This window comes from Vigna radiata, unplaced genomic scaffold (assembly GCF_000741045.1).
Source record: "Vigna radiata var. radiata cultivar VC1973A unplaced genomic scaffold, Vradiata_ver6 scaffold_129, whole genome shotgun sequence".
Classification (NCBI taxonomy): Eukaryota; Viridiplantae; Streptophyta; class Magnoliopsida; order Fabales; family Fabaceae; genus Vigna; species Vigna radiata.
The window spans coordinates 608,183-635,891 of NW_014543107.1; the positions used below are offsets into that span (position 1 = coordinate 608,183).

The window sequence follows — 27,709 nt, forward strand, 5'->3', positions numbered from 1 at the left end:
TTAAACGTAACTTAAATATTATTATAAAATATGTTTAAAATTAAATAAATTTAATAAAATTTAGTTAAAAATAATAAAGAGAGAAAAGAAAAATATTATAAAAATAAAAAGAAATGTGGAAATAAATAGATGTAAGAAGAACTAAATAATATTATATTTGATATAATAATAAAAATTCAAACTTGTGCATTTTGATAAGAGATAAAAAATTCAAACTTTGTACGTCTTGATAAGAGATAACTTGATTGGATTCTATTATGAAGACTGTATTCCTGACTCTAATATCTTTAATATATTTTTTAAGATATTTTTAAAAATCAATAAATATAATAATTTTGTAATTCTAGTAAAATAGTCACAGAATTTAATATTTTATCTATTCGTTTTCTTGTATAATGTAATAAATGCATTTGTAGATCATTTAAACTTTTGCCCAAAATATAATTCTGAAAGTGAAAACAAAAGAAAAGGTTTTGTGATTTCCATTGTGGTACATGTCCTTAGGGTCTAAGTTTGAGTTTTATTTATTTATTTTTCTTATTTATTTTTTGTTATACCAAAATAAAACATCACAAACCCTCAACCCTAGCTTCTCCACCGAACAAACCTCCAAACCCTAGGGTCTTTGTTCGTCTTCAGTCTTCCGCCGCTTCTTCGTCTTCCAAATCGTGGTTTCCGCTTCTTCTCGGATTATCAGCTCGATCCGTTTCGATGGTTCCTCGCGGGAGCGGACCGCATAAAAAATGGTGACCGAAGTGGGTACATTGTGTTTTTCTCACTGAGTTCAGATAGTTGGCCTTATGATGCCATTTCCTGCTGTGTTTTTCTTCTCCTCTTACATAATTGCATGACTCTTGTTATTAAATTCACTATTTGGCTTAATATTATGACTTTTGTACAATTTACTACACTTTGTGTGGTAGGATACAATTATTCAGCTTGGTGATATGAATTTGTGGACTGAATTGATTATGTATAAGAATCAAACATAAATAACGTGAATCACATACATCATTGCCTTGGTCTTCCTGTATTATTCCATTGAGATTTCCTCTTCAGTTATATCTTATTTATTGTCTCCTTCTTTCAATGTTTTTAGTTCATAATATGAGGTGTTGATTATTTTCCTTGTTTGAGAATGTAATATTTTAGTGAATGAATTTCTACACTGTTTTGATTTACTTGTGTCAACAGCTGTTGGTAGATTAAGACTTCTATTTGCCAAGTAAAATTAAAGTAGGTTTTTCCTTTTTTATTGTGGATGATGGATTATCTGATTTTTTATTTTTCTTTTCAACCTCCTTCAGTTTTATGATTCTGTGTGCACTTTATGTTTTCCATCTGTTATACTGAACACACAAAAATAATGATACAGAACAGAGCATATACAAATGAGTTCGAAAAGAGGGAGTGGGAGACCCAAAACCATGGCTAACAATGATATGTCCAAAGGGAAGAGCATATCCGAATCTCAGCCTAGTATTGATCAGTTGACGCAGAGTGTTGCTGACACCATGATAAACTCAGGACAAGATGATGGTGAATGGGAGGTATATGGAAAGAAATCCAAGAACAGAGCTGGAAACAGTGCTGCAAAGCCATGGGGGGCGCCAGCCCATAATTCTAATCCTAAGACTTGGATGAATGCAGAAATGGCTCAAAAGCCAGGCATCCGGAATCATGGTGGAGTTGGAAGATCTTCTGGAAATTTCTGGCAGACACAAAATGCCAACTTTAGGAGACCAGCTGGCAGAGGAAACGGTAGGCCTCAGTCAGCAACAAGTGGATATGAAGGCAACTATGTGCCTCCAAATCCCTTAATTCGGCCTCCACTTGAGCATGGCTGGAATTGGCAATCCAGACCTGGTGCAATACAGCCCAATGTAAGGGATGAGATAGCACCTGAAGAGAATAATGATGTTGATGATGATGATGAAGAGGAGGACTCCGATGCTTTAGAAGATACTGATGATGATCTAATGAGTGATGACTATGATTCTGATGTTAGTCAAAAGAGCCATGAGACACGTAAGAAGAACAGATGGTTTAGGAAGTTCTTTGAGAATTTGGATGGCTTGACTGTTGAACAGATAAATGAACCAGAAAGACAGTGGCATTGTCCAGCTTGTCAAGGTGGTCCTGGAGCTATTGATTGGTACAGAGGACTGCAGCCCTTGGTGACACATGCCAAAACAAAGGGATCAAAAAGGGTGAAGATTCACAGAGAACTTGCTATACTTTTAGATGAGGAATTACGCAGGAGGGGTACTTCAGTAATTCCAGCTGGGGAGGCATTTGGAAAATGGAAAGGTTTAAAAGAAGAAGAAAAAGATCATGAAATAGTTTGGCCTCCAATGGTTATAATTCAGAATACGAAGCTTGAACAGGACGAAAATGATAAGGTGTATATTTTTATTGGTGTGAAATGATGAATAACTACTAGTGTCATGTTAATATTTTGGTGGCTTGTATTTATGGAGCATAAAGTTCACAAATTTCGCACATTACTGCTTTTATGTTGACTCAGATATGTTCTTTTTATTCAGTGGATAGGTATGGGTAACCAAGAACTTCTTGATTATTTTAGCACATATGCTGCTGTTAAAGCTCGCCACTCTTACGGCCCACAAGGTCATCGTGGGATGAGTGTGTTGATATTTGAAGCATCAGCCAGTGGCTATTTAGAGGCAGAGCGTCTGGACAAGCATTTTACAGAGCAAGGAACTGATAAAGATTCTTGGTTCAATCGCCCTAATTTATATCTCCCCGGGGGAAAGCGCCAGCTCTATGGTTACATGGCTACAAAAGAAGATCTTGACTTTTTCAATAGGCATAGCCAAGGTTTCATTTCCTCTTTCCTCATTACTTTTCTTCTTATTTGCACTGTGCAGAATGTTTTGTGTACTAGATGCGGGTAATTTATGTTGACAAAGTATAAGCTGACTTTTGTCATATCTTCTCATCTGAAATCATGTAGGTAAATCTAGACTAAAATTTGACATGAGATCATACCAGGAGATGGTTGTACACCAAATTCGCCAAATGAATGAAGACAACCAACAACTTCTATATTTTAAGAACAAGGTTGTGAAAACAACTAAACACTCGAAAGCTCTTGAAGAATCCATTGGTATAATGTCTGAGAAGCTGCGCAAGACAATGGAGGAGAACCGCATAGTGCGGAGGAGAACTAAAATGCAACATGAAGAGACCAAAGAAGAGGTAATACTAACATCAAACAGTATTTATGGTTATTATTTTTATTGTAAAGTGGTTACTTTGTGTGCATATTTGCTTGTTGGATGTACTTGTAGCGTATTATTTCTGCTGTCAGCGAGTTGTGGTTAAGATTCTCTTCTGCTTGATTGTTTTGTTCAAAAGTTTGAGCTGTGATTTATGTGTTAGTACAATAGTGGATAAGCTAAGGTTACGGTCACATTTTTTATCTTCCTTTGTGAGATGTTTTGCATATGAAAATGTGCTTCATATACCCATTGAACTTCTGTTTGATGTGTCAAATCAGACCATCACTTAATAAAAGATAGAGTGGCATATCTGCATTTATTTCCCACCTAAATGTAAGTTGTTACTACTATATTGTGCTGCTTTCATCAAAAGTAAAAAGATAAAATCAATGAGCAATGATATGGTTGCACTGGCCTACATTTGCATTATGTTATCTATCGAAATGCTTGTTATATAATAATGCCTTGAAAGAGAAACACAATCTTGTAAATATTTGGATCTAGGTTTGTTACTTTTATCTTGTTGTGAAGGTCTGGGGCACACCGTTAACCCAGTTTTCCAGAACAAATTGATTGAATGATTCCATCTATGTTCTTGCCTTCTTGGTTTACCTTTTCCAATAACCCTGGGCTTAACATGCTTTTTCTTCACGAAACAAAAATATTATTTGTTATTTGTCTTTGTTCTATATAGTAAAAACTATGTATACACAAGGGTACTCTATTTATGATAAAAGAAACATGAGTTAAGCTTAAAATATAAATAAGGAATAATATCAAACTAACTAACTAAACATAAAATATAAAGATAAGATATTTAATAATCTAATATATCTTACAGTCTTGAATGATCTCTAGGTCATCATATTTTTGCTTTAATGGTAACGTTTCTCACTATTGTATTATGTTAATCATGAAAGATGTATATGCAAGAACAATTCTTCAAGGACCAGATAAAGGTCATACATGATTCAAGGGATGAAAGGGAAGAAGATTTTGAGAGGATGCAACAGGAGGAACGTGAGAAGGTGAAGCAGTCAAGCACTACTGGTCATGCAAATGCTGAGGAATATAGACTCAAGTATGTAACTTTTATTCCTTCCATTGGACTAATGATATATTTATTATTCACATCTATAAAGTTTGTGAAAATGTTACGAAGGCAATTTAAAATTGAATCATTAAATTGTTTTTATAACTAATTTCACATAATCACTACTCAAGTTCCCTGCTGTCCCTAGTGGGTTAAAAAGTTATTTGGACAGGGCATGGCATGATATTTTACAATGGATTTTGGTGAATTTGATGTAGGGTGGAAGAATATCTAAAATTTGTTGAGGTTCAAGATAAAGAAATGGAGAATTTTGTTGCTGAAAAGGAGAAACTGTTGCATGCCCATCAAGTGGGTTATGCTGCTATGAAGAAGAGGCATTGGGAGGAAGAGGTGGAGCATGAGCAGAAGTTTGATGAGGAACTTGCCAAGCTCATGGAAAAGTATTCCCCTTCCTAGACTAACTAATGTTGGGGTCTTTGCTTTGACTCTTACAAACATATAAACTCAGCCTGACCAGTAGACAAAATAAATAGAGTGCCCAGACATTTTACTACATATTCAGTATGCCTTTTTATTTTCGTTGGTACTTGTCAACATTTCGTTAAAATTTAGTTGGTACTTATCATACATGTTAAAATTTTAAATTGGTGTTTTGGCAAATTGGAAGTTATATTTCATGCGATTGAGTTACTTTCTCTTATCAAATGTGGGTCATGATGAGTCTAGATGGGTGTGTGTTTCTACTGTGTAGATTGTTTGCTGTTCTTTTTAATATTTTATAAACCTAATCACGACATTAATGCTTTGACGGAGAAAAAAAAGTGTAAATGGCTGCTTTAAAATTGAGGTTATTATGTGCAATTTGGGAAATTTTCTTTTCATTTCTTATTGTGTACATATTTTAATTGTTTTTGAGGAAAACAAGAAAATGCTCTTTATACTATGCGGAATAATATCACTTCATTTATTTTCTTAAAACGCATTATATAAAAAAAAATGAGAGTATCTATTTTCTTTTTCTCATCTTTACACTGTTTGGATAGAAATTGTTTTGAGAATAATTCATTCTTTTTAAAGGATTCGAAACGTTTTATGAAAGAAAAATATTAATTAGAAAGGAAGTTTTAAAGGCAATTGAAATTGTAGTATCTTATGAGGTTAGTTTTATTATTTAAAATTTAAATAAATTTAAAACTTAAAACATGAAAAATTAATTTTTTTATACTTTTTCTTTCTCAAATTTATACATTTTTTTTTCGTATTTTCTCTTGTATGCATTGATTTGAACATTGTTGTAGTTGGGATGGCATTAACTTGGATAAAATTAACGATATTATTGACTTGCATTACTTTTCATAGGATAAGATGTTGTATAATTTTTTTTTTCATGTTAAATTTTTAATTGTTGTCAGGATTTTTTTTTTTTAAATCAATATTGACTAGTGCAATTTATCAATAAACAATATCTAGAGTTTTTGTTTTGTTATCATCAATATCAATTATATATTTTTCTATATGTTAAATACAAAATTTATTCTATTGAAGTTAAATGAGATTATTTTAGTAGATTGAAGATTTTTATAATGTTTGTAAAAAATCAATTTTTTTATTAATATTTATAAAAAGAAAATATTACAACAATAGAAAAAATAGAAAAAAATACCGTCTAACTTTTATATAAAAAGACTTAAAAAAATATTAAAAGAGTTTAAGAATCCTTTGATGGACCTAATTTTGATCTCTCCATGAATGAAATATTTTTTTTTTTTTTTATTATTGTTGTGATTTTTGTTTATCTTTTTTATCTCTGAATCAAGTAAAAGTAACTATTTTTTATATTGTAGCTAGTTAGTATGACGTTTAATTTACATGCATATTATTCAGAGTTAAAAAGTTTTTAATTTTAATTGAGAATATACTTTGATTAAAATTAGAAATTTTCATCTGATTAAATTATTTTTTGTCAAAGAATGTACTTTGATAAAGATGAAAACTTGAATAAGAATTGATCAAGAATAAAAGCTACTTAATTAGCTTTTTTACTTAATAAAAGTGATAAAAGTGGTAAAAGAGTATACCTGATTAATTATAACAATATTTAATTAAAAATGTATTTTTGATTAAATTTATTATTATTACTCTAACAAGTTCTTGTGTTAATTGAGAAAATATTTTGATCAATAATAACAATGCCAATAAATTAATTAAAAATCACTTTAATTAATTTAAAATAAATAATAATAATCAATTGAATAATAATCTTTATAAAACCAATAATAAATCTTATATTGAAAGAACAATATAATCAACGTGTTTATTATCATTGTTTTAAAAGCCTTTTATTTATTTACAATTAAGTAGTTGTTTGGAACAAATTTGATAAGGTGTTGTTGACACTTCAAATTACACTATTTAACTATAACAACTTTAATATGAAGGTAATAACCAACAAACTAGAAATGGTCCAAAATTGTTTTCCAATAAATACATAATTGATTTTTCAAAATTTGATATAAAAACATGCACAAATAGTTAAAAAGAATAATACAAATAATAAAAAGATAAAAATAAAGAAATAGCCTAATGCAATTAAAATTAATAAATATGGATGATATGAAAAATATGTAAAAGAAAATATGCCTAAAAATATGCAAAAGTGCACCTAAAGGAATTAAAATGCAAATGCTTATTGATAACGGTCTAAAAACCATTATTTTGGTGTTTAAATTTGATAGTAAAACACATCCTTTATAGCTTAGAATGAGTTTTAAATCAAATAAAACACTTAAGTTGTGTCTTGTGAGAGTCAAAGGTTGGTTTTAGAGATATTATGCTTGTTTTACATTGCTTAGAATGAGCTTTAAATCAAGTAAAACACTTAAGTTGTGTCTTGTGAGAGTCAAAGGTTGGTTTTAGAGATATTATGCTTGTTTTACATTGTTTTGCAGGGTTTTTAGATGAATTAAAGATGAAAGTGAAGTAAGGTGGACTTAGACCCATGAAAGAAGGAGAAAAATGATGAAAAGAAGGGTCAAGCAAGCTGTTGAGTGTCAGAATGGTCCGCTGAGCGCTTTGAGCGATTAGAGGGAAACCGCTCAGCGGCAAAACTGACCGCTGAGTGGTCAAAGCGACGCACGGCAAACCGCTGAGCGGTGAATTTAGGTGCTTGGGCGGTTGTCTGTTTTTTTAGTTAGATTCTGTAAATCTTTCTGTAATCTTTCTGTTATCTTTTTGGGCTTATATATAACCCCAGTACGAATTAGAAGGGGATACTTTTGGTAGAGAGAAACGTCCAGAGCTATTCCACACACCTTGGAGGAGGTTCCTTGGATGCTTAGGCTCCAATCAACCGAGTTTAGGGTTATCTCTTCCATTCTTTCATCATATTTCATCTAGTTTCACCATTATTATGATGAACTAAACCCTTTGTTGTTGGGGAGCAATGTAATCTTTTGAAACTCTCATATATTCAAATTCTTATTTATTTCATATGCTTATCATATACTTATTTATCAATTGTTGGGTTATCATCTATGCTTTAATGCTTTTATTGTTTAACTCATCAATTAAAAGTTATTTGTCTTTATCGATATGGGAACGTACGGTAATGTCATGAACTCGTGAAAAATTCCTTGATTATGCCAATATCGCCTAGGGATAGGGGTAGGAAGGTCAATTGTATTTGCTTTCGATCGCATTACATTATTGGTTACTAGGGGAGGCTAAGGATAACAAGCCAGTAATTAATAATAGGCTCTTTTCACCAAGGGATTGGGTTAAGGGTAAACTAGAAAGTTTGCATGACAATTGGATAAATAAGTGAAGTAAATAAGAAGAATAGATATATGAGAGTAGATAAGATGAAATTGTAAACCCCAACAACACCATTCATTCATAGTTTCTTAAAACCAATTGAATCAACTACATTGCATGTATATTTTTGTTTTTTGCATATAACCAACAAATTAATTATTTTCTCAAGTCTTACACAATTTATTTACATAAAAAGTAAGGCCTAAAGAGTACTTTGGGAAAAACGATATTGAGTTTACCAATTATATTACTTGATAACGATTTGGTACACTTGCAAGTGACTTAACACTTGAGATTCAAACATGAATGAGCCTAATACTACTGTATGACAAAGATGATTTCTCGGTATTCAATTATAATAAACAAATTAAATTAAATCAAATAGCAATAAAGTAAATTACAAGTAAATAAATGACTTTTTAAACAATGATAGTAAAACAGATTGATTATGCTATTCTTTTAAAATAAGATTAATCATTAGTTTTCTAAATATTATTATTTAATTGATTTTATTTTTTATTTCAAATTAATTAAAGTAATTCTTAATTAACTTGTTTGTCTTTTTTCATTAATCAAAATACATTCTTAATTAAAAATAATAACTTTTTTTTTATTTGGCATAATAAATTTAATTAAAATACATTTTCAATTAAATATTAATATGTATAATCATGTGTATTCGTTTATCACTTCTATCAAGTAAAAAGTTAATTAATTAAAACACATTTTTGATTAATTCTTGTTCAAGTTTTAACCTTTAATTAAAGTATAATTTCAATTATTAATTAAAACTCATTCAATCACATGAAAGTTTTTAACTTTAATCAAGTACATTATTAATTAAAATTAAAAACCTTTAACTATTAAGAATAATATGCATGTAAATTAAACAACATGCTAACTAGTTACAATGTAAAAAAATTACTTTTACTTGATTTAGAGATAAAAGCCATAGATATACATAAATCACAACAATAATCAAAAGAACAAATAAATTAGTTCATTTTAACATTAGAATCCATTGACAATTTACAACAAAATCACCCCCAGAAGCAAAGAGGTCGGAAGGACGTGGAAGATGATAAAAAGGTCGTAATTAGGTTTTATAAAGGGTTCTGATTTTCCTTGATGTGTTTTAAGTCTTTTTATAATTGATACGCTATCGTTGAAACTATCAAATTAATACTACTTTACAAGTCAGCTTCAGTATTGCCAAGTTAGTAGTTTGAAGCTATCAAATTAATGTGATTTGATACAACCGGTATCGTAGAGTCACGCAACAGAATAAAAGATATAAGAGCGGAAAGCGTGTTCAGTAACAAATTAAGTTAGGATGGTCTTTTTTTGAAAATTAATTTTCTTAAAGAACTTTTATCGAAAAATTGATGTACAGTAAATATAAAAGTGTAGGGAGTAGAAATATTACACAAAATTTTTATACTGGTTCAATTCAAAAGAATCTACGTCTAGTTGTAAATATTACACAAATATAAAAAGTGATTGACGCTTTCACTAAAACCAATTCAACATATTACAATATAGTGAAAGAAAATGTAATGTTAAAACCTTCCTTCGACGAACGAACCAGAAAGGTGCTTCCTTCGACCAACGAACCGGAAGGAAAAAATCTGCACTTTCCTTCGATCAACGAACTAGAACAGTGCAGAGACAATCTTCCTTCGACCAACGAACCAGAAGATAGCAACCTTGCCAACTCTAAGAGAACCGCTCCAACCTTTGACCAACAAAGCATGAGCTTCTCCTATTCACGAGACCAGACAATGCAATGAACCAACTTTTTAGAACTTCCTCAGTAGCACTGTATTCTTAAAAAAGCTCAGAGTTAACCCTCTAAGGGTTTGGAACACCTATATATAGCTAACTGGTCCGAAAATGAAAAGACACTTTACAATTGCCAATGATAATCGATTATAGTTAGTGATAATCGATTATTCAAGTCCGTTACACGGTTTTTGAAAAATTGATAATCGATTATCCTGAGGAATAATCGATTACTCTAAGAACTTTGGCAGTTCTCATATGGACCAGTGATAATCGATTATTTGGAGCAATAATCGATTATTCTAGAACAAAATGGTTTTTCAAGAAAGCTCAGAATAATCAATTATAACTTCACATAATCGATTAAATGCGTAACTACATTGAGGATACGAGATTTCTAAGTTTTACATGCTTAAGATCTTTCCTAATACATTTGTAAACTACCAAGGTGTTTTTAAAACAATTATAACAACTTCTTCAAGTTTATCTTCTTGCAACATCATCAAAATCATTTATCTTCAAATTTACCAATGCTCCGCATTGGTAACAATCTCCCCCTTTTGATGATGATAAAAAATTACTTTGTTTAAAAAGCAACTTTGGGTTATCTGCATAAAATACTAACAAACAACAAAAAGATTAGCAATAACTCCACTACTTCTCCCCCTTTTTTATCATAAGCAAAAAGTTTAATGAAAATGCTGTCCCTTAATATGATATCCCCCTCAATTAAACAATGTATGCACTAAAACAAGAGATCATTTTATTCATGGAGAGAAAGAGTAAAAAATAGAACACAAAGATTTAGCTCTTAATCAAGAAATACAAGTAAGACTTTAAAAAGGAGGAGTTGAAGAAATCAGGAGGTTGATGATGTCAATTAAAATTTCCTCCCCCAAAATGTAATATTCCCTTTTAAAATCAAAAACAGATTCAAAATAATTAAGATTTGTTCAATCCAATGCAATGCATAAATGCTTAATAGCCAGTTCAGATTAGTCTTTGCAATTCCAAAAGAGTTTCAATAATTTTTTCGAAAATCAAATTTAGTTTTCAGCAGACTCAATTAATCCATGAAATTAGCAATTGATTTATAAACTAAAATGAATGCAACAATAGCTTAAATGGATATGATCACTACTGCTCCAGGTTTAACATGAAAGCATTACAACTAGCACAATTAGTTTAAAACTAACTTTGATAGCACAATTTACAACTTCCCAAAAAAAAAACTATCATTCATGCATTCTCATATCACAATATGCTCAATCCCATGAATTTAGCTGTGCATATCAAAACAATAAATACACAAATTCAAACAATAAGTAGTAATCAGATTTAATTCAATAAAAATTGTTTATCTTGATCCAAAGGATTTCATCCCCCAATCAACTACACCCAGGCTTCTCTTGAGAAACTTAAAGCACACAAATGAAAGGTTTGGAATGGAAATTTCCCTTGGCAGTTCAAGGCTGAATAAACTTTCAGATCACCACCATCTAAGATGCTATTAAGCACACAAACCTTTCTTTCAAGTCTCAGAAACCAGAGTGAAAAAAACTTCTCAGACAAGATTTGCTAGGCAAAGCAATCAGAAATTTGAGACAAGATAAGATAGCCTTAAATTGACAAACAAGAAGCTATTGAGATATTTAAGAAAAAGTCAGATTAGGGTGCATCAGTTTTCAGATTTGAGCTTGCACTGGTCTTTCATCTTTTTAGAATGATTTAAAAGTTTATTTTAGATATCTCACAAGCTTTTGCTGCAGGTTTTACTGAAATGTAAACACACCATACAGACCTCAGAAATAAGCAATTAAACCAGCAACTTGTTATCAGCAAAAGATCTAAAAATGTTGAATTACTCCTAAGGGTTATATTGCTCAGGGATAAGGGTATGAGTCATAGTTGTCTTAACCTCTTGATCTTCACATCTTTTTACCAGGAATGCTAGGAATTGTATGAACTAGTAATTAGGGACAAACTTAATTACCGAGGGATCGAGTTTAAGTGATTTAGTGAGGGACATTGGCATTAATGCATAAAGAAGAATTTTTATATACATGAGAGGGAACTTTGGTGAAATCTAACCCCAAAAACATACTCATCTCATATAAATCAACCTTCATTCATTTCTGTGCTCCTTTTCCATTGATCAATTGCAATCTTTATTTTATTTTTTTATTATTTTTGCACTCCAAACCCATGATCTCTTTTATTTTAAGTCTTAATTAATCTTGTTTTCACACAACTGTTCAACGCCGAGAGTCCTCTGGGATACGATACTTAGTCTTACCATTTTATATTACTTGTGCGACTCGGTACACTGACCAATTTGCCCCAACAAGGGGGTTATAAATTCCATTTATTGGAATCTAGTTATTAAGTTGTTTAATGATCTTATATTAGTTATCTTCAATATATCTCTTTTTCTATATGACTATTTATCAATGAGAGTATGTTGTGAGATTGTTGATAATTGTATCGTTTCTTGATTGAATTGGTTGCAATCATAACTCTGATACAATTTTGATACAAACTGATTATATGCTCTGACACTTGTGAAACTGCATTCATTGTGCATCTGAATTTGATTTTAAAATATGCATAATGACAGGGAGAACATTACATGATTGCATAAATTTTTCACATGCCTACACTTTAGGGGGAGTTTATCTATCTCATGTGAATATCTGTGATAGGGGGAGCATATTTGAATGTTTAATTTATTTAAATTGATGCATCTATGTATTTCATTTTATCATCATATAAATATCTAAAAGCAAACCTTTTTTGTTAATGCACAAAGGGGAAAAAATGCTTGAAAAGGCGAAAAAATGCTTGAAAAGTTTGATTGATTATCTGCATATTTGCTTGATAATGTTTATTCAGAGTAAATGTTCTATAATATGTTGAAATTATCTTTTTCTTGCTGTGATATACTGAGAAGTTCATTTAATCACTCGTTCTTATTGATTGCTTACATTAGCTCTGATATTAATGATTACTTGACTGATTTAATGTGCTGTTTGTGTACAAACATGGTTGCTTATTAATCATGGTTGTGCATCATCAAAAAAAGGGGAGATTGTTGAGATTGTTGGTAAGAGAAACACTGGTTTAGCTGAATCTTAATCTCACAGTACTCTGGTTCTTTATGATGACAACACATTATTAATAACACATGTATTGTTATGTGTTACATGTTTTATTCCTTACTGTGATTAATATCTAAATGAACATGTTTGTGTTGTTTCTGATACATGTATGCATATTCACTGATTTGATACTGGATACATCTTTTGTGATTGCATTACATTTGTTTAAGAAAGGAAAACCACATGCACTTTGATGAACTTATATTGTGTGGCAAAACTACAAGTTTTAAGTTGACTTCATTTTGAAGTGAGTCATTAAAACCGTGACTTTGCACAAATTTTCAAAAGTAGTGTTGTGTGTGATTTTGCATTAAAAAGATTTTCAAACTAAGCTGAAGTTTCTAAGTCGACTACATGCATAGTGAATTCGACTTAGTTAGTTATTTGATTTGAAATTTTGTTAATGCTTGTGTGATGTAACAACTATATTTCAAATGTCTGTTAAAGTATTAAAAGAAACTCAATTGTATTAAATGCAAAATCAATTTGGTTGTTGTGACTGCTACTAATTGATTTATCTGTTATAACTGTTTGATTACAATCGACTTCATTAGTAGAACAGTCGACTACAAGAGCGTATGATTTATAGAAAACTATAAATAGACGTGACTCAGTTGATCACAAGGACTTTGGATAATTCTAACACTTTCAATTTGATTTACAGATTGTGATCTTTGATAAAAGGCTCCAAGAACTCATCAAGAAGACGATGGAGATCTTTCTTGCAAGAGTGTCTTAAGGAGGAACTGTATTGTGCTTACTGGTTGATCGAGTTCTGCACAGTTGGTGTTTTTACATTGATCAAGACTGCTTTCAATTTGCTGGAGATTGGTTATCCTGTTGGGATTACCGGAGGTAAACTCGTGGAGTCTGGACACTTTGAGGATTGTTCAAAGTGAGTTGAAGATTGCAAAAGAAGGGACATCTTGCTGCAGATCGTTGTTTTGTTACTGCCTATATTTTAGTTAGAGGGTTAGAGAGATGGTCTATATTTTTGATGTGGAGGTCTCCATAGAAATATTGTTGTAAAAACTTTGACTATTATAGTGCATTGGCCTCCTGGTTGAGGAAGGACACTGGATGTAGGCGTTGAGGCCGAACCAGTATAAAAACTTTGAGTTTGCTTTCTCTATCCCTATACTTTTACATTAAGTCGACTTTACTGTTTACATAGTCAATTTTTTATTTCGTTGCATTGAATTTTTATTCCTTGCGATTCAAGAAACTTTGTAAAGGTTTATACTTTGCGAAAAAGTTTTTTAAAAGACTCTGATTTTTAAACCTCACCAATTCACCCCCCTCCCTCTGGGTGTTGAAATTGAGCCATCCTGTTTCTAACACAAACAATTACAACATTTTAAGCACGAAACCCATACCCACTCAAACAAAAAATTACATTCAATACATTTAACACATTCAACATGACAAAAAACCCTAAAACCCATATGCAACACACATAACCTCAAATTAAGAACACTTACATGACCTAGGCTCCTCCAATTTCAATTTGAACAAATAACGAACCCAAATTGAACAACAATTTCACCAATTTCTTATATGTACCTTCAGCACCTCCCCTTCAAAAGCAAAGTCAATTTCCTTTTACAAAAACCACTTTCACTTACCACGTTCCCACGTCATATTCCTTTAACTTGTCACGTACATGGAAAACTGACAGCTCGTTCAATATTAACTTATGTGGACACTACGTCGTTAACGATTTAGACGTCGTCAGAGAAAAAGACCAAATTGAACAAATTTTACAAAAATGGAGACCACTTAGAACATCGAAAAAAGTCGACGACCACTTTGTACAAAAGTGATAAAAATAGTGACGAAAATAGGTATTAAAACGAGGATATCTAGATATTTTCTTGTTATTGTGGATGCAATTAATAATTGTGGTGTGAAGAAAGCAATAATCATTAATATATTGTATTTTCATCTTTGACTAATTTTTATCTTTTCCTTTTTCAACACTCTTCTACTTAGTGGTCTTCCTTATGACTCTTTTGAACCTCCAACCATCACTCTCACAACATTCTTCCCTCCATCTTCAAGCTTCCGTGATTTCCTTCCACTCCAATTAATGAGACTCATCTTCCACGACCTCATCTATTAAATATTACATAGGTCTCTTCTTTACTTGAATCTCCTAAAAATGTGAACAAATCACATTTTTTTTCACGAGTTTTCTAGTGTCAAAATAAATATGATATGGAGTTAAAATAAATACAATATTAGAGTTCATACAAAAATTATAAAAATAATTTTGACAAAAAATAACAAATATAAAGACCAAATTAAGTATAAAACACTAACACATGATACTTACCTTAACATGTGACAGTGGTACTAGCACGTGATACGATGTTAGCTTGACATATGAACATTTTTTTAAAATTAAAAAAATAAAAAATTAACAATTATTTTTTTAAAAAATCATACACTGACATATGATATACAATGTTTATTATTGATTAATTATTTAAACAATATTAGTCAAAATGACTAAATTAAATAAAATTGACGAAATTTGAATCTTATTTAACAAAATAAATATTATGACTGAAGTGACAAAATCGAACCAAAATAAAGATTAAATTAATATTTTAACCTATAAATAAAAAAGGAAAAAAATGTGATTTAACCTATAATAAGTGTAAAAGTGACTTGAAGGTAAAGTAATTAAGAATGATTACGTTGTGCCTTTCTAAGGAATAAGAAAATAGATGGCAAAAATATGACGAAAATGTAGTAAGATTAAATGCTAAAGTAAAGAGTGTAATAAAGTTGCAATCTAATGTAAGATTTTGGATATTTTCATGTGTATATTTACAAGAAACTACGTAAGGGGGGTAAATTGTTATCCTAGGTTTAGACATCAAGATATATACGAATAAAGATATTATAAAAGTTAACTTTTAATGGTAAATACAAGAAAACCAGTAAAAAGTTGAAAAAGAAAATAGATTTCGCCTCATCTTACCTCAGGGCACTTTTAAGAAATCATATGTCATGGAAAATTATATTCTTTAATGTTTATCTCTCCCACATTTTCCTTTTTCTCCATGTAAATTCTTAGAATATTTATATCCTAGAAAACTTGTGAGTTTTGCTGCTCCTAATTTTGGAGAACATGTTATATTATCAAAAACTTGCATATCATACTCATAAGTTCTTAAGTACAGTGTAAATTTAACAAGTCTCAAATTAATTTTTTTGTAGTGTGAGTTTGAATAAACATACAAACTTGTTCTGAACGCCTGAACAAAGAAAGAGATACAACTGAACATTATATAACATACAACCTTTTTCAACAAACTCAAATCCTTACAAAGATGCCAGAATAATTCGAACGACACAAAATTTAACACTATAGTTTATAATAATTTCACGTATACCAAAGTATTCAGATCCAAAATCTGAGGTTTGGTGCATGAACCTTGTTCTGATACTTCAGTCTCTCAGCACAATGAATGTAACAACAAAGGCACTAATTTTAAATAGTCCTTGCCTGATAGCAGAGCAGCATATGATAACTGTATGAAAGCAATGACTTCATTTTCATACCAAACATACACAGCAATACACGAGCACACTATAAACAAGTAAACGACATATTATTCCCTCTTCTCTCTGCATAAGAAAAGCACAGATCAACACACAAAAGGAGCATCAACATGGTGATCACTGCAGTAGAGTCCAGGTTTTTGAGTGAAACCGGTCCTCTTGAGCTTCTCCCGTGCCCTCTGAACAAGTTCGTGGTTTGTGATTGCACCATCACTCTCCTTAATTATTTCCTGTATTGCATTGCTGAAAGCTCCATAAGCACTGGCAGCGTTTCCTGAAGGACTTGCATCTGCAGAAGTTTGGTCACTCTGACATCCACTCATCAGAATCCCACCAGCTGGAAGGCTGTGTTTGGATGATCCAGCATATGCCTCCTGCTTACTTTCCACACGTGTCTCCAGTGCAGGCTTGGCGTATCCCTCATCATCATCAAGCTTATGCTTGAGAAACTCTTGGGCAAGACCACCCACCAACCCCAATATTCCACCCCCACCTTCACCACCTCCTTGTTGGAGTTTATTCAAAATAACATTCATGAACTTCTTCACTTTGGGACTAGAATCTTCCCCAAAGACATCGAAAAGAGTAGGTCTGAGTTTCCCAACATCAATGTCTTCTTTACCAGTTTTCTGCTTGAGTATATCAATGAGGGTTGAAAGGGGCAGAGATCTATTCTTTACATAGCCATAGTCCCCATGTGGAAGATCAATATCCCTATCTTCAACCTCATCACCATCATCCCTGCCTCTGTGGTGGCGCAAACCTGAAGGGATATGGAATCCGCGAGACTCAATGGCATCTTCCACAGTCCGATGGAGAAAATTTGAAAATCCAAAGCCAGAGCCAGACTTAGACTCTTCCTCCTCTCCCTTTGTACTCTCTCCTATCTGCTCCTTAGCTTCTTCAAGTAGGCCACCACTGTGGCAAGAATCAGACACAATTGTGATCCTACAATCTCTGGGGATTCCATCCACAAACTCCCTAAAATCATCATCTGTTTGCACAGACATACACATATAGCCTGTTACTTCCCACAAAAAAAATCATGCCGATGCAACAATGTTCCATCTCAAACATAACAATTTACTTCTACTATGTTTGAATTAAGTAGCTGTTAACATAAAAATGAAGAATGATTTTGACCTTGGAAAATTAAACGATCTCATGAATCAGTTTTCAACAAATTCCCCGAATCATAATCTGTTTGCACAGACCTACACAGATAGTGTATCACTCGCAAATAAATCAAGCCAATGCAATAGTGTTGTGCCAAAAAATACAAAAATACTGCCATCATTTTCCAATTAAGTTGGAATTACTCAAACAAACACAGCATGAACATAGGGTTGAAGAAAAAACACAGATCTGCTCTTTACTAACTAAACAGATCCATCTGTTTTCCATTTCTGACCAAGGTAGACTAAATTTGGTCTCAACTTTGCCGGATACTCGACAAATGTAATCACCACCCATTAAAGTAAAAGGAGTAATAAATCAATTTAATCTATGAAATTACAAGCGTCAGTAAGAAGAGTTTAATTCTCATATACTGTCAATATAATCTATAAAATTATATCGTCAATCGGTCAGAAATCGTCTTCGATATGATTGCAGAGTAATTATTACAAAATCCTAGTAATTTTAAATATAAAATATTCTATAATTGGATGACATTGTAGAAAAAACTTCACATTGTCTATGTATGGGTGACATCACTGGAAAATTTAATTTTCATAACTAATAAAATATCGTACATGATAGGTAGTAATTGCTAACGTGAATAAAGTTGTCATGTTTGACCAATTGTTAAGGACATTGCAAAATTAATGCATAGATTACTTAAGGACTGAGTGTTTATTTGGATGCAAAACTTAAAATGTATTTCTTGAAGTTTCTGAAAACTTCTCTAATGAAAAAAAGTCCCATTTATCTTCAATAGAGAAAATCCCAAACAAATTCTAACTTTTATCTAAAAAAGTGATTCAATCATTTTAAAAATTAATACAAGGGGGTGATTTCCTATTGGTTCATAGTGTAAACAGATAGAAAAATTCTATATAAATTGAAGGCACTAATTTGATGCATTTTACTACATCACTGTTTATAAAATCAAACATCCCCCAAAATGGTGTCACAAATCTACACTGCTATCACGCGCATACAATCAGATCTAGTTCAACTTTTCCTAAATCTCAAAACCCAGGAAAACAAAAGAAAACAAACAACTCATTAATTCAGCATTTTCTTGAGACAACTACAAAAGTTCAATGTCAATAATCAATAATATAATCAATTGTAATCAGAATCATTTTTGTTTCGATCAATTCGGCAAGAGGTACTTGAAAAACAATTAATTTTGTTTGAAAGTAACATAAATTCCTCTTCTGCATACACAAAATAGAAATCGTAAATCACAAACTTTCAGATTAAAAAAACAATTAACTTTTTCAAATTTTCTTTTACACAAATTTCAAGCTTTGTTCTAATCAAACACTGCAAACAGTTTTATATTTTATTTTTTTTTACCTCGAAAGCAGTTGAAACTGAGAAAAATAATCTTCCCCAATCATGTCCAAAAGAAAAGAAAGCCATCCCGAGAAAAGCGATCATAACCACACAGCAAAAAGCCAGAAAAGAACAAAACAAAGAGTTAAAAACGGATCCAGATAGTAACCAACCAGTGATGAGGTTCATATCACAAGGAACGATGCATTCATCATATCCAGTGTCGTCATCCTCTCCCGTTTCCGCAGGAAGACGCGTTCCGTGTCCGCTGTAGTGCACAAAGAGCACGTCTCCGGGCTTCGCCGATCGGACCAGCGAGGTCAACGCGGACCGGATGTTCTTCCCCGTCGGCTGCGTGTACGATTTGTCCGTGTCGATCAACACGGTGATGTTGTCTTCGGAGAAGCCGTAACGCTCGACGAGGCACTGGTGCATCCGCCACACGTCGTTTATGCAACCTTTCAGCTCCGCCTTGGTGCCTGGGTAGTTGATTCCGATCATCACTGCCTTTTTCGTCATTGCAACGTTCTCTCTCTCTCTCTCTCTCTCTCTGATCCACCAGTGAGAGTGTTACCCTTTATCGTGCGCGTTTTTCTACCTGAACGATAACGAAGACAAAGGGTGTTTCCGGTATACGATAACGTATCTACTATTTTCGCCTTAATTACATTGTTCAGTAACGGTTTAATCATGTAAAACAATTATAATTATGATTAAAGTCTTGTTTAGTATATTTATAATTGAGTGTTACCTTTCATATTTATTCTATTTTTTATAATTAAATTTAAAATAAGTTTTATTAAAACTGTAACCACTATGTCTTAAGAAGGGGTGAATTGGATTGGAGACAATCCTTAAACAAAGTTAATTTTTTAATACTGTTTCAAAAGATTTTCCCAACCAACAAGTAAAATGTGAAAAAAAGAGTAAGAGAATACATCAATTTTATACAGTTCAACTTTCAATTGAGATTATATTAAGTTATTCCAATAATTTGAGATGAAGGAAATTCACATGTGATTAAGAGTAAAAAATGCAAGAATATCTCTCAATGTATCTTCACCACACTCTAATACATGAATTTTAATCCAAAGAGACTATACACTTTCATAAAATCTTGCATAGCCAACAAAGATAAATACAAATACAGAAATTATAGAATCAGGTGCATCAACAATTGCGGATTTCACAATTACACACAATAAAATTCTTGATTGATCATTTCTTCTTTTCTTTAAGCCTTAAAGACATTAACTTTTTTCAAAATTATGGTTGTTGCCTCCAAGAATATTTAAGTTAGCTTTGGAAGTGTTCTTGTTTCAATTTGATCAAAGTCAGAATGTTCTTGGTGTCTAAAAATAGTTAATATATATATATATATATATATATATATAATTGTACAATGGGAAATAGGACGGACGACTGAGAATAAGGACGGCCGGTCTGAGAAGACCATCGAACTAGTTAACAAAAAACTCTGCTGAAGCCCGGTGCCCGTAACTGGGCGCAACCTCTGTTTATAAGAGAAACTTTGAAGAATTGACATGGAGTTTTATCGCTACAAGATAGTCCCGCATTCTCCATGTTCACAGAAAAACGTTCTTGGAAAGTATGCTAGAAGACGAAACGTCTAGAAAATATTTATGACCACTGCGTCAAATTTTCACGCCATCATCAGAACCCTACGGGTGAACCGTATAAGCCGGACACCCAAGTAAAGCACTTGAGACGGACGGTCGTGCCGGACTGGTTGTCGTCTCAAGGTCGGACAGGTTTCTCACCAAAGCTCTGGTGTAACGGGCGGTACTTACGTCCGGCCAAGGTTGAAGATTAAAATATAATAAGCATTCAGGATTAAGGTAAAACCAAATTAACCATAGTGGACCTGTGATTGGGCCGTAATTAAGATTTGGTTAACCAGTGACCCATGAAGAAAACTATAAATATGAGTCAAGAGTAAGAGGTAGGTAGTTCCATTGAATGCATATTTATTTCACTCTCTCTCTATCTCTACTTTTTAATCTCAAGATCGACACTAACTTGAGCGTCGAAGTGCTATTAGCAGGTGCACCGGCCGGATCCAGCTGAAAAGGATCATTCGTCTAAGAAGCCGAACCAGAAGAGTCAGAGACCGGACGATTTGCAACAGAAAATTATGCAAGAAGATTTGGAGACATTCCCAACCGAAACATATATATATATATATATATATATATATATATATATATATATATATATATATATATATATATATATATATATATATATATATATATCGAAAAGGTGTTCATACTCTCATGTCATCATCTTTTAATAACACTAAGATTAGTATAATGAAAGATCATATAATGTCTTTCTAATAAATAATGGGATTGCATTAAAATTTAAAACAAAAAAAAAATATTAAACAATTTGTCACATGTATGATAATTAGAAGAAGTATTAAGTCTTTAATAATAATATTTTTATTAAATCATTTAATTTTATAAAATTTTCAAATTTGTATAAATATTTATTTAATTAAAAAATTAAATATAATTTTAGTTCTTAAATTTTAACGTAAAACTGAAACTTGTTTTTATTTTAAATTTTAATATAGTTTAGTCATAAACTTTAATATAATTTGATTCTAAGTTTTAAAAACAAATATATAATCCTCTAATCCTATATTTTTTTTAATAAATATTAATATTTAAACTGGTTGTTTAATATATTTTATATTAAAATTTAAAATCAAAATTTAGAATATAGATAAATTTCAATTCTTCCTCCAAATTTAAGTTTTCATCTTGAATATTATCATATCACTAACATTTGAAAATTGTGATATTTAAGTATGAAATTTTTTATATTATATCAAACTTAATATGATAGTAGATAATAAGCTAAACTATGTAAAGGTGTTTAATTTTTATATTAGATCTTGCTGGTTTATATTTTAAAATATTTAATGTTTTCTTTTATATTTTTAAAAGGATAAAATATGTTTTTCAATTTTTGTTTTAAACATTAACAAAAGTTGCCTAGTCTTCCAATAGTTGTAATTTTGTTTAAGTTGTACTCTGATGTGAAATGCGATGTTAAACATGAGCATTACTGAAAACTTTAACTTCTTAATTTATAAAATCATTCTTCAAGATAAAAAAAAAAAAAAAACTTAATTTAGTAACATTGTACTTTTAAAATGTTAAATATAATGATTTAATTTCATTCAATTTCCATTATGTAAAATATATAACACATGACTTCTATCTATCCATCTATATCAAAATAAGTTAAAGAAATAAATAAATCATGTTGTTGGGTACTTTAATTGAATAAAAATCATTAAAAAAATATTAATTTTAACGGGATTATATTTGATATTTAAGAAGTTTTAACTCCTACTAAATGTGTTATTGGAGTTTAGTTTTGGAGTTTTAACGGGTTTATATTTGACATTTAAGATAAAAACAAAGAAGATAACAGATAAAAAACAATTTATATAATTTATCTATGTAATATTAATAAAAATTCAATAAAAATAAATTGAGATTAAATGCAAACTTTTTTTTATTACTGTTAATAGATAACATATTTATAATTCTAGTAAATGAGTAAAACATCATACGTTTATCCAAATGGATTTTACATAATTTGTAATAAATATATGGTAAACATAAATCACATATCTCTTATTTTAATTTTAACCTATATTGAAATTGAAATTAGTGAAGTCTTAATTACATTTAATATAGAATTTTTTTTAAGTATACATTAATTTTCTAGATTTGTTTACTATACAAGATTAAGATTAGGATTTAATGATGTATATCTTTTATATTTTGTTTTGAATAAAATTCTATATCTTGATTAGTGAGATTTAGGTTGTAAATTAAGGAAATTACATTTTCTTTAGTGTGGTGTGGCCAATTTTTTCTTTTTTAAATTCAAAAAACAAACACGTGGTCACAATAATGATACTCCAGATGTTTGACCATAAAAAAATATTTTTAAATATTGAGTTCAATTACTTTAACACCCCAGTGCACTATCTCGTTTGTATAACTTTTTTTTGAAAAAAATAAATTATCTTTAAGATATAGTTATTTATTTCTTTTAATAAAAAGACTCCATTACTTACCAACTTGTCTTCATAAAATTATATTTATTAACATCAATTATTTTATAAAATTGTCTTTATTAAACTCTTATTTAATGTTTTTAACATTTTAATGATTATCCACAAGCAAATCATTTTTCTACGCAAAAATTTATTATTAAAAGGAAATATATTCGAAATGTAGATTTTGATATAAGTAAGTTAAGCACCGACCTTAGTTTGGTGACATTATGTTTTGTTTAGTAAATAGAATGTTTAAATACTTTGTCCCAATTTTCATCAAAATATTTCAAATTGATTGTTTAATATTTTTTTAGTCTCAATTTAATTTTAATTTTTAAAAATTTAATGTAATTTAATTATTTTATTAGGTTTTATCAACAATGTTCAAGATATATTACGTATTGTGATTTTTCTTTTATTTCGTTATCGTGATACATGAATATATATCAAATTAACATATAAAACTATTAGTTTAGGTTATTACATAAGTAATAAAATGTTAGTACAAAATAATAAATTTATATATTATATCTTCACAATCTTCTAAAATTATAGGTGAAATTTTCGAAAATAAAAACATTTCATATTGATTAGGAGGACGATAGAATATAATATATAAATTTATTTCTACATTTTTTCTACTAGTAATGTATCATATAACAATAATTATTATCAAATTACTACATTTAAAATCATTTAATTTTGTATATATACATATACGATAATTGTAATTGTAAGTGAAAACCATATGAAAGGATGAATTAATAGAATTATAACCATTCCTATCAATTAAAAGTTTTACATATAGCTAGTGAAAAAATAATAATACTATGTACAACAACATTATCATTAAAGATTCAACAACATTAATCCATACACTAGTACAAAAACATTGTTTAACATCACTTCTAAGACGTCGGTTAAAGGGTAGTACGACTTATATTAATGGACGATGGCATTACCTTAAATAAGTTGGTAAACAAAACGTCGGTTTTTAGGGCAACCGACGTCTATGATATAGTAGACGTCTGCTCTGCCCTAAACCGACGTCCAAGGGCCTGAGGTAGGCGAGAAGACAATCTTATCTATCCCATTGACGTCGGTTGTGATGGGGGGCTGACGTCTACATGTTTGCAATTAATGCTCTTCACCTGATTTCCAGGCGCCTAGATGTCACGTAGTATAAAACCGATGTCTATAATGTTATAGACGTCTTTGCTCCCTTAACTTGACGTCAATGGACCTGTTCGGAAGGCGGGAAGACAACCAATTTCTGCAATATAGACGTCAAATTTCTGGGGGAACGACGTCTATGTGGCTGTAATTAATGCTATTTACCAAACTCGCAGGCACTTCGACGTCCAGTATTAGGGCTCCGACATCTAAAATGTTATAGACGTTGGCGCCCCAGGACAACCGTCGTCTACTTCCCTAACAGGAAATGAAACATCAATCCGATCAGTGCCGTAGACGTCGGTGCCCCGTGTGTCCGACGTCTAATGTGCATGCAAAAGGCAGATTAAAAGTTATCTTGGACGTCATATTAGTGAGATAACCGACGTCTAGCTGACTATAGATATCGGTTTCTGTAGCAACCGACGCCTCATTTCATGTTAAATAAACCGCAAACTCGCATTTTCGTGGCATTGCATTCCACTTTCTGATAACATCATCGTCTTCCTCCTCTCCTTTTTCTCTCTCGCGGCATTGCATTCCAAGTGCGTCTATTTTTATTTAAACCTTTTAAACTTTGTTTAGTCTGATTATATTAGTCTTTCATCGATTATCTTCTGGTTCAACTGATTAAAATTTGTTTTCCTTGTGTTATGTTTTAGTGCAGTTTTGTTCTCTTGGGATAAAGTAGTACCACATTCTGCCTTTGCTAGCTGCCTCCCAGAAAAAGCGGCGTCTTTTGGATTTCTTGTGTCATTTCGACCCAAAAACGACCCTGGGTCGTTGCCTAGTTATCGTTTCACCGTAATTTTTCCCTCTTGCAGTTGAAAATGGAACTAGGCAAGAACCCAGGTTCGGTTTTGGGTTGAAATGTCATGATAAATTCAAAAGACGCAAGCTTTTTTTTAGGGGAAACTAGCAAAGACAGAGTGTGCTACTAGGCTATCCAAAGATAGGAACAAAACTCCACTAAAACACAACGACTATATTAGACGTCGGTTAATGCATACACCGACGTCTATAGTGACCTTAGATGTCGGTTAGTGACATGTTCGAAGTCTTTATGTGCTCTTAGATGTCGGTTAATGCTTACTTCGACGTCTATATGGTGCCCTTAGACGTCGGTTTAGGCCTGTACTGACGTTTATTGACGTCGTACATGACACTAACTAACGTCTGTATAGACATCTGTTATATGGAAGTTCGACGTCCCATTAACGTCACCCGTAATGACGTCGGTTGTGAAAAAGATGTTAAAAGCCCAAAATAACAAACGTCTAAAGCTCTTTCTACACTAATGATATCAATTACATTAATTCATCACACATAAGATTCAAATATATTTATCCTCCTAATCCAAACTGATTCATAATTCACTATACCACATCAAATCTTTCACACAAATTCGATCATTTATTAACACGATTTGAACTTGATTTTTGGAATATTCATGCATTGAGTTGAATAAATGTGTCAATCATGCACCTGTCATAAATTTTCTAAACAATAAATTCAATCATCAACAACAATATTTCCTTTATCCCAAAACTATCATTACATGATTAATTACTTTTTATCTTTTGTTATAATAACATTTCTTATTGATCTTGTATACTGAGAACCTTTTTTTATTCTCACATGCTAAACCTTACTTTCTATATTAGTTTGTGAGTTTAGTAGAGTTAAAATGACTATACTATCTAGACTCTTACTCAATGTCACATATTTTATTTAATATGACATTTTTTTTTTCATATAAATGACCGTACTAATATAATTCTCACCATAATAATATATATGTATCACACACTCCATTAGGTTTTCTGTATTCAAGTCTATAATCTATTCAACCTAACATACATCAACAATACCATATCCTCATATCGTTTATTGTCATCATTACTAACATTTCAATAATAAAGATCACACAGACAAATATATGTTCGACAATTCATAAAATAAATAATAGCTAATTCAGTATAGTCAAATAATAAATCAAGCTACATATTAAAACTTATAAAAATTAATAAACTCTCTTACAACTACTATTATCATACAAAAATAAAAAATTTAACCATAAAATGATATATTATTTTAAAATAAATAATTAATTTTACCAATTTACATATTGTAAAACACATTGATATTTAGAACTTATAAAATTATAAAACATGTTTAGAGAAATGTTATCGATATTTACAATATAGCAATTATTATAATTATAATAACGTCCCTCACTACTATTATTATATTATCAGAGTTACTTTACCAATTTAACGGTCAAGATAATTATCATAATTAAACAAGTCTTCCTTACTTTCTAAATTATGTAACTTCTCGAAATCATATACTTAAACTGTTTACATCGCAGCAAATAATATTAATATCATTTAACAACCAATCAATTATGTAATTATAATAATCATACGATTAAACTATTACGACATTGTCATCATCCATCTTCAAAATAGGAGACCTTATTTTTATTACGTTATAATTTTTTCGTGTGAGGTATGCAAAGTAAGCTGGTTATGTCCAATGAATTGAAAGTTGTCCAGGCCCAATTTCACCAAGATCCTTCTTATTCTTTAATTTGTCTAAGCCAATTACTTAAGGAAAATAATGGGCATAGATATTAGAAGCCCAATTTGAGTTAGGCCCATTTTCTTTTTCTTGAACGATATATATCTCTAGAAATGGGTAGTGATTGTGTGTTGTGTTGTGTGAAGTTTGAATGGAATATCGTTGGTGATCATGAATTTGGGGCGAATGGTAGAGGTTGGCTTTGGCAGTGGGTGGATTCTGGTTAACAGAGTTCATTTTTGCATTTCTAAAACCAAAGAAAGACTGAATAGTAGTGAATTTGAATGGCAAGTAATAAAAAAAAAAATTATCCTCAAACAAAAAGATAGATATATATTATATTAAAAAAATATTTAGTAAATATATATTATATTAAAAGATATTTAGAGGTTGAAAAAATATAATAATGATTTTAAGTTTATAATTAAATTTTGAATAGAATAATATTAAAAAATATTCTTAAGTTTAGAAAGTAAATACACATATAGAAATGTAAAATTTTGTAAAAATACAAAGGATATAACATATAGAAAAATATAAAGAAAAATATAAAGTAAACTCGTAATAAATATTGTAGAAAAGTTGACAAACATGAACAATATTTTCTGAGACGTCCTTAAAAACTTATTCGCACTATATTACGCAAGTGCTCCATGATACAACAAGAACTTCTCAGAAATTTTAGAAGATCTCAGAACTAGCAAAATCTCTAAAAAGA

General features: G+C 30.9%; 2 protein-coding genes across 6 annotated transcripts; one reads left to right on the forward strand and one right to left on the reverse strand.

Moving 5' to 3' along the window:
• The first annotated feature begins 539 nt into the window (after positions 1-539).
• On the forward strand, positions 540-4,994 carry LOC106752956 (protein SUPPRESSOR OF GENE SILENCING 3). Of its 5 annotated transcripts, none has more exons than XM_014634737.2 (6): positions 540-759; positions 1,381-2,402; positions 2,547-2,841; positions 2,978-3,222; positions 4,166-4,326; positions 4,557-4,994. In XM_014634737.2, exons 1-6 carry the CDS (start codon positions 744-746, stop codon positions 4,753-4,755), a joined length of 1,938 nt encoding a protein of 645 aa, XP_014490223.1. In that variant the 5' UTR covers positions 540-743; the 3' UTR covers positions 4,756-4,994. The 5 variants fall into 5 exon arrangements, with proteins under 5 accessions (XP_014490223.1, XP_022633046.1, XP_014490224.1 ...); XM_022777325.1 differs by having other exon boundaries at positions 541-759; positions 1,376-2,402; XM_014634738.2 differs by having other exon boundaries at positions 541-755; positions 1,376-2,402.
• An 11,255-nt stretch (positions 4,995-16,249) lies between these two features.
• Positions 16,250-19,734, reverse strand: LOC106752959 (metacaspase-5). Its single transcript, XM_014634744.2, has 2 exons — positions 19,304-19,734; positions 16,250-17,619 (listed from the first exon to the last, which is right to left on the reverse strand). Exons 1-2 carry the CDS (start codon positions 19,647-19,649, stop codon positions 16,712-16,714), a joined length of 1,254 nt encoding a protein of 417 aa, XP_014490230.1. The 5' UTR covers positions 19,650-19,734; the 3' UTR covers positions 16,250-16,711.
• Between the last annotated feature and the right edge of the window lie 7,975 nt (positions 19,735-27,709).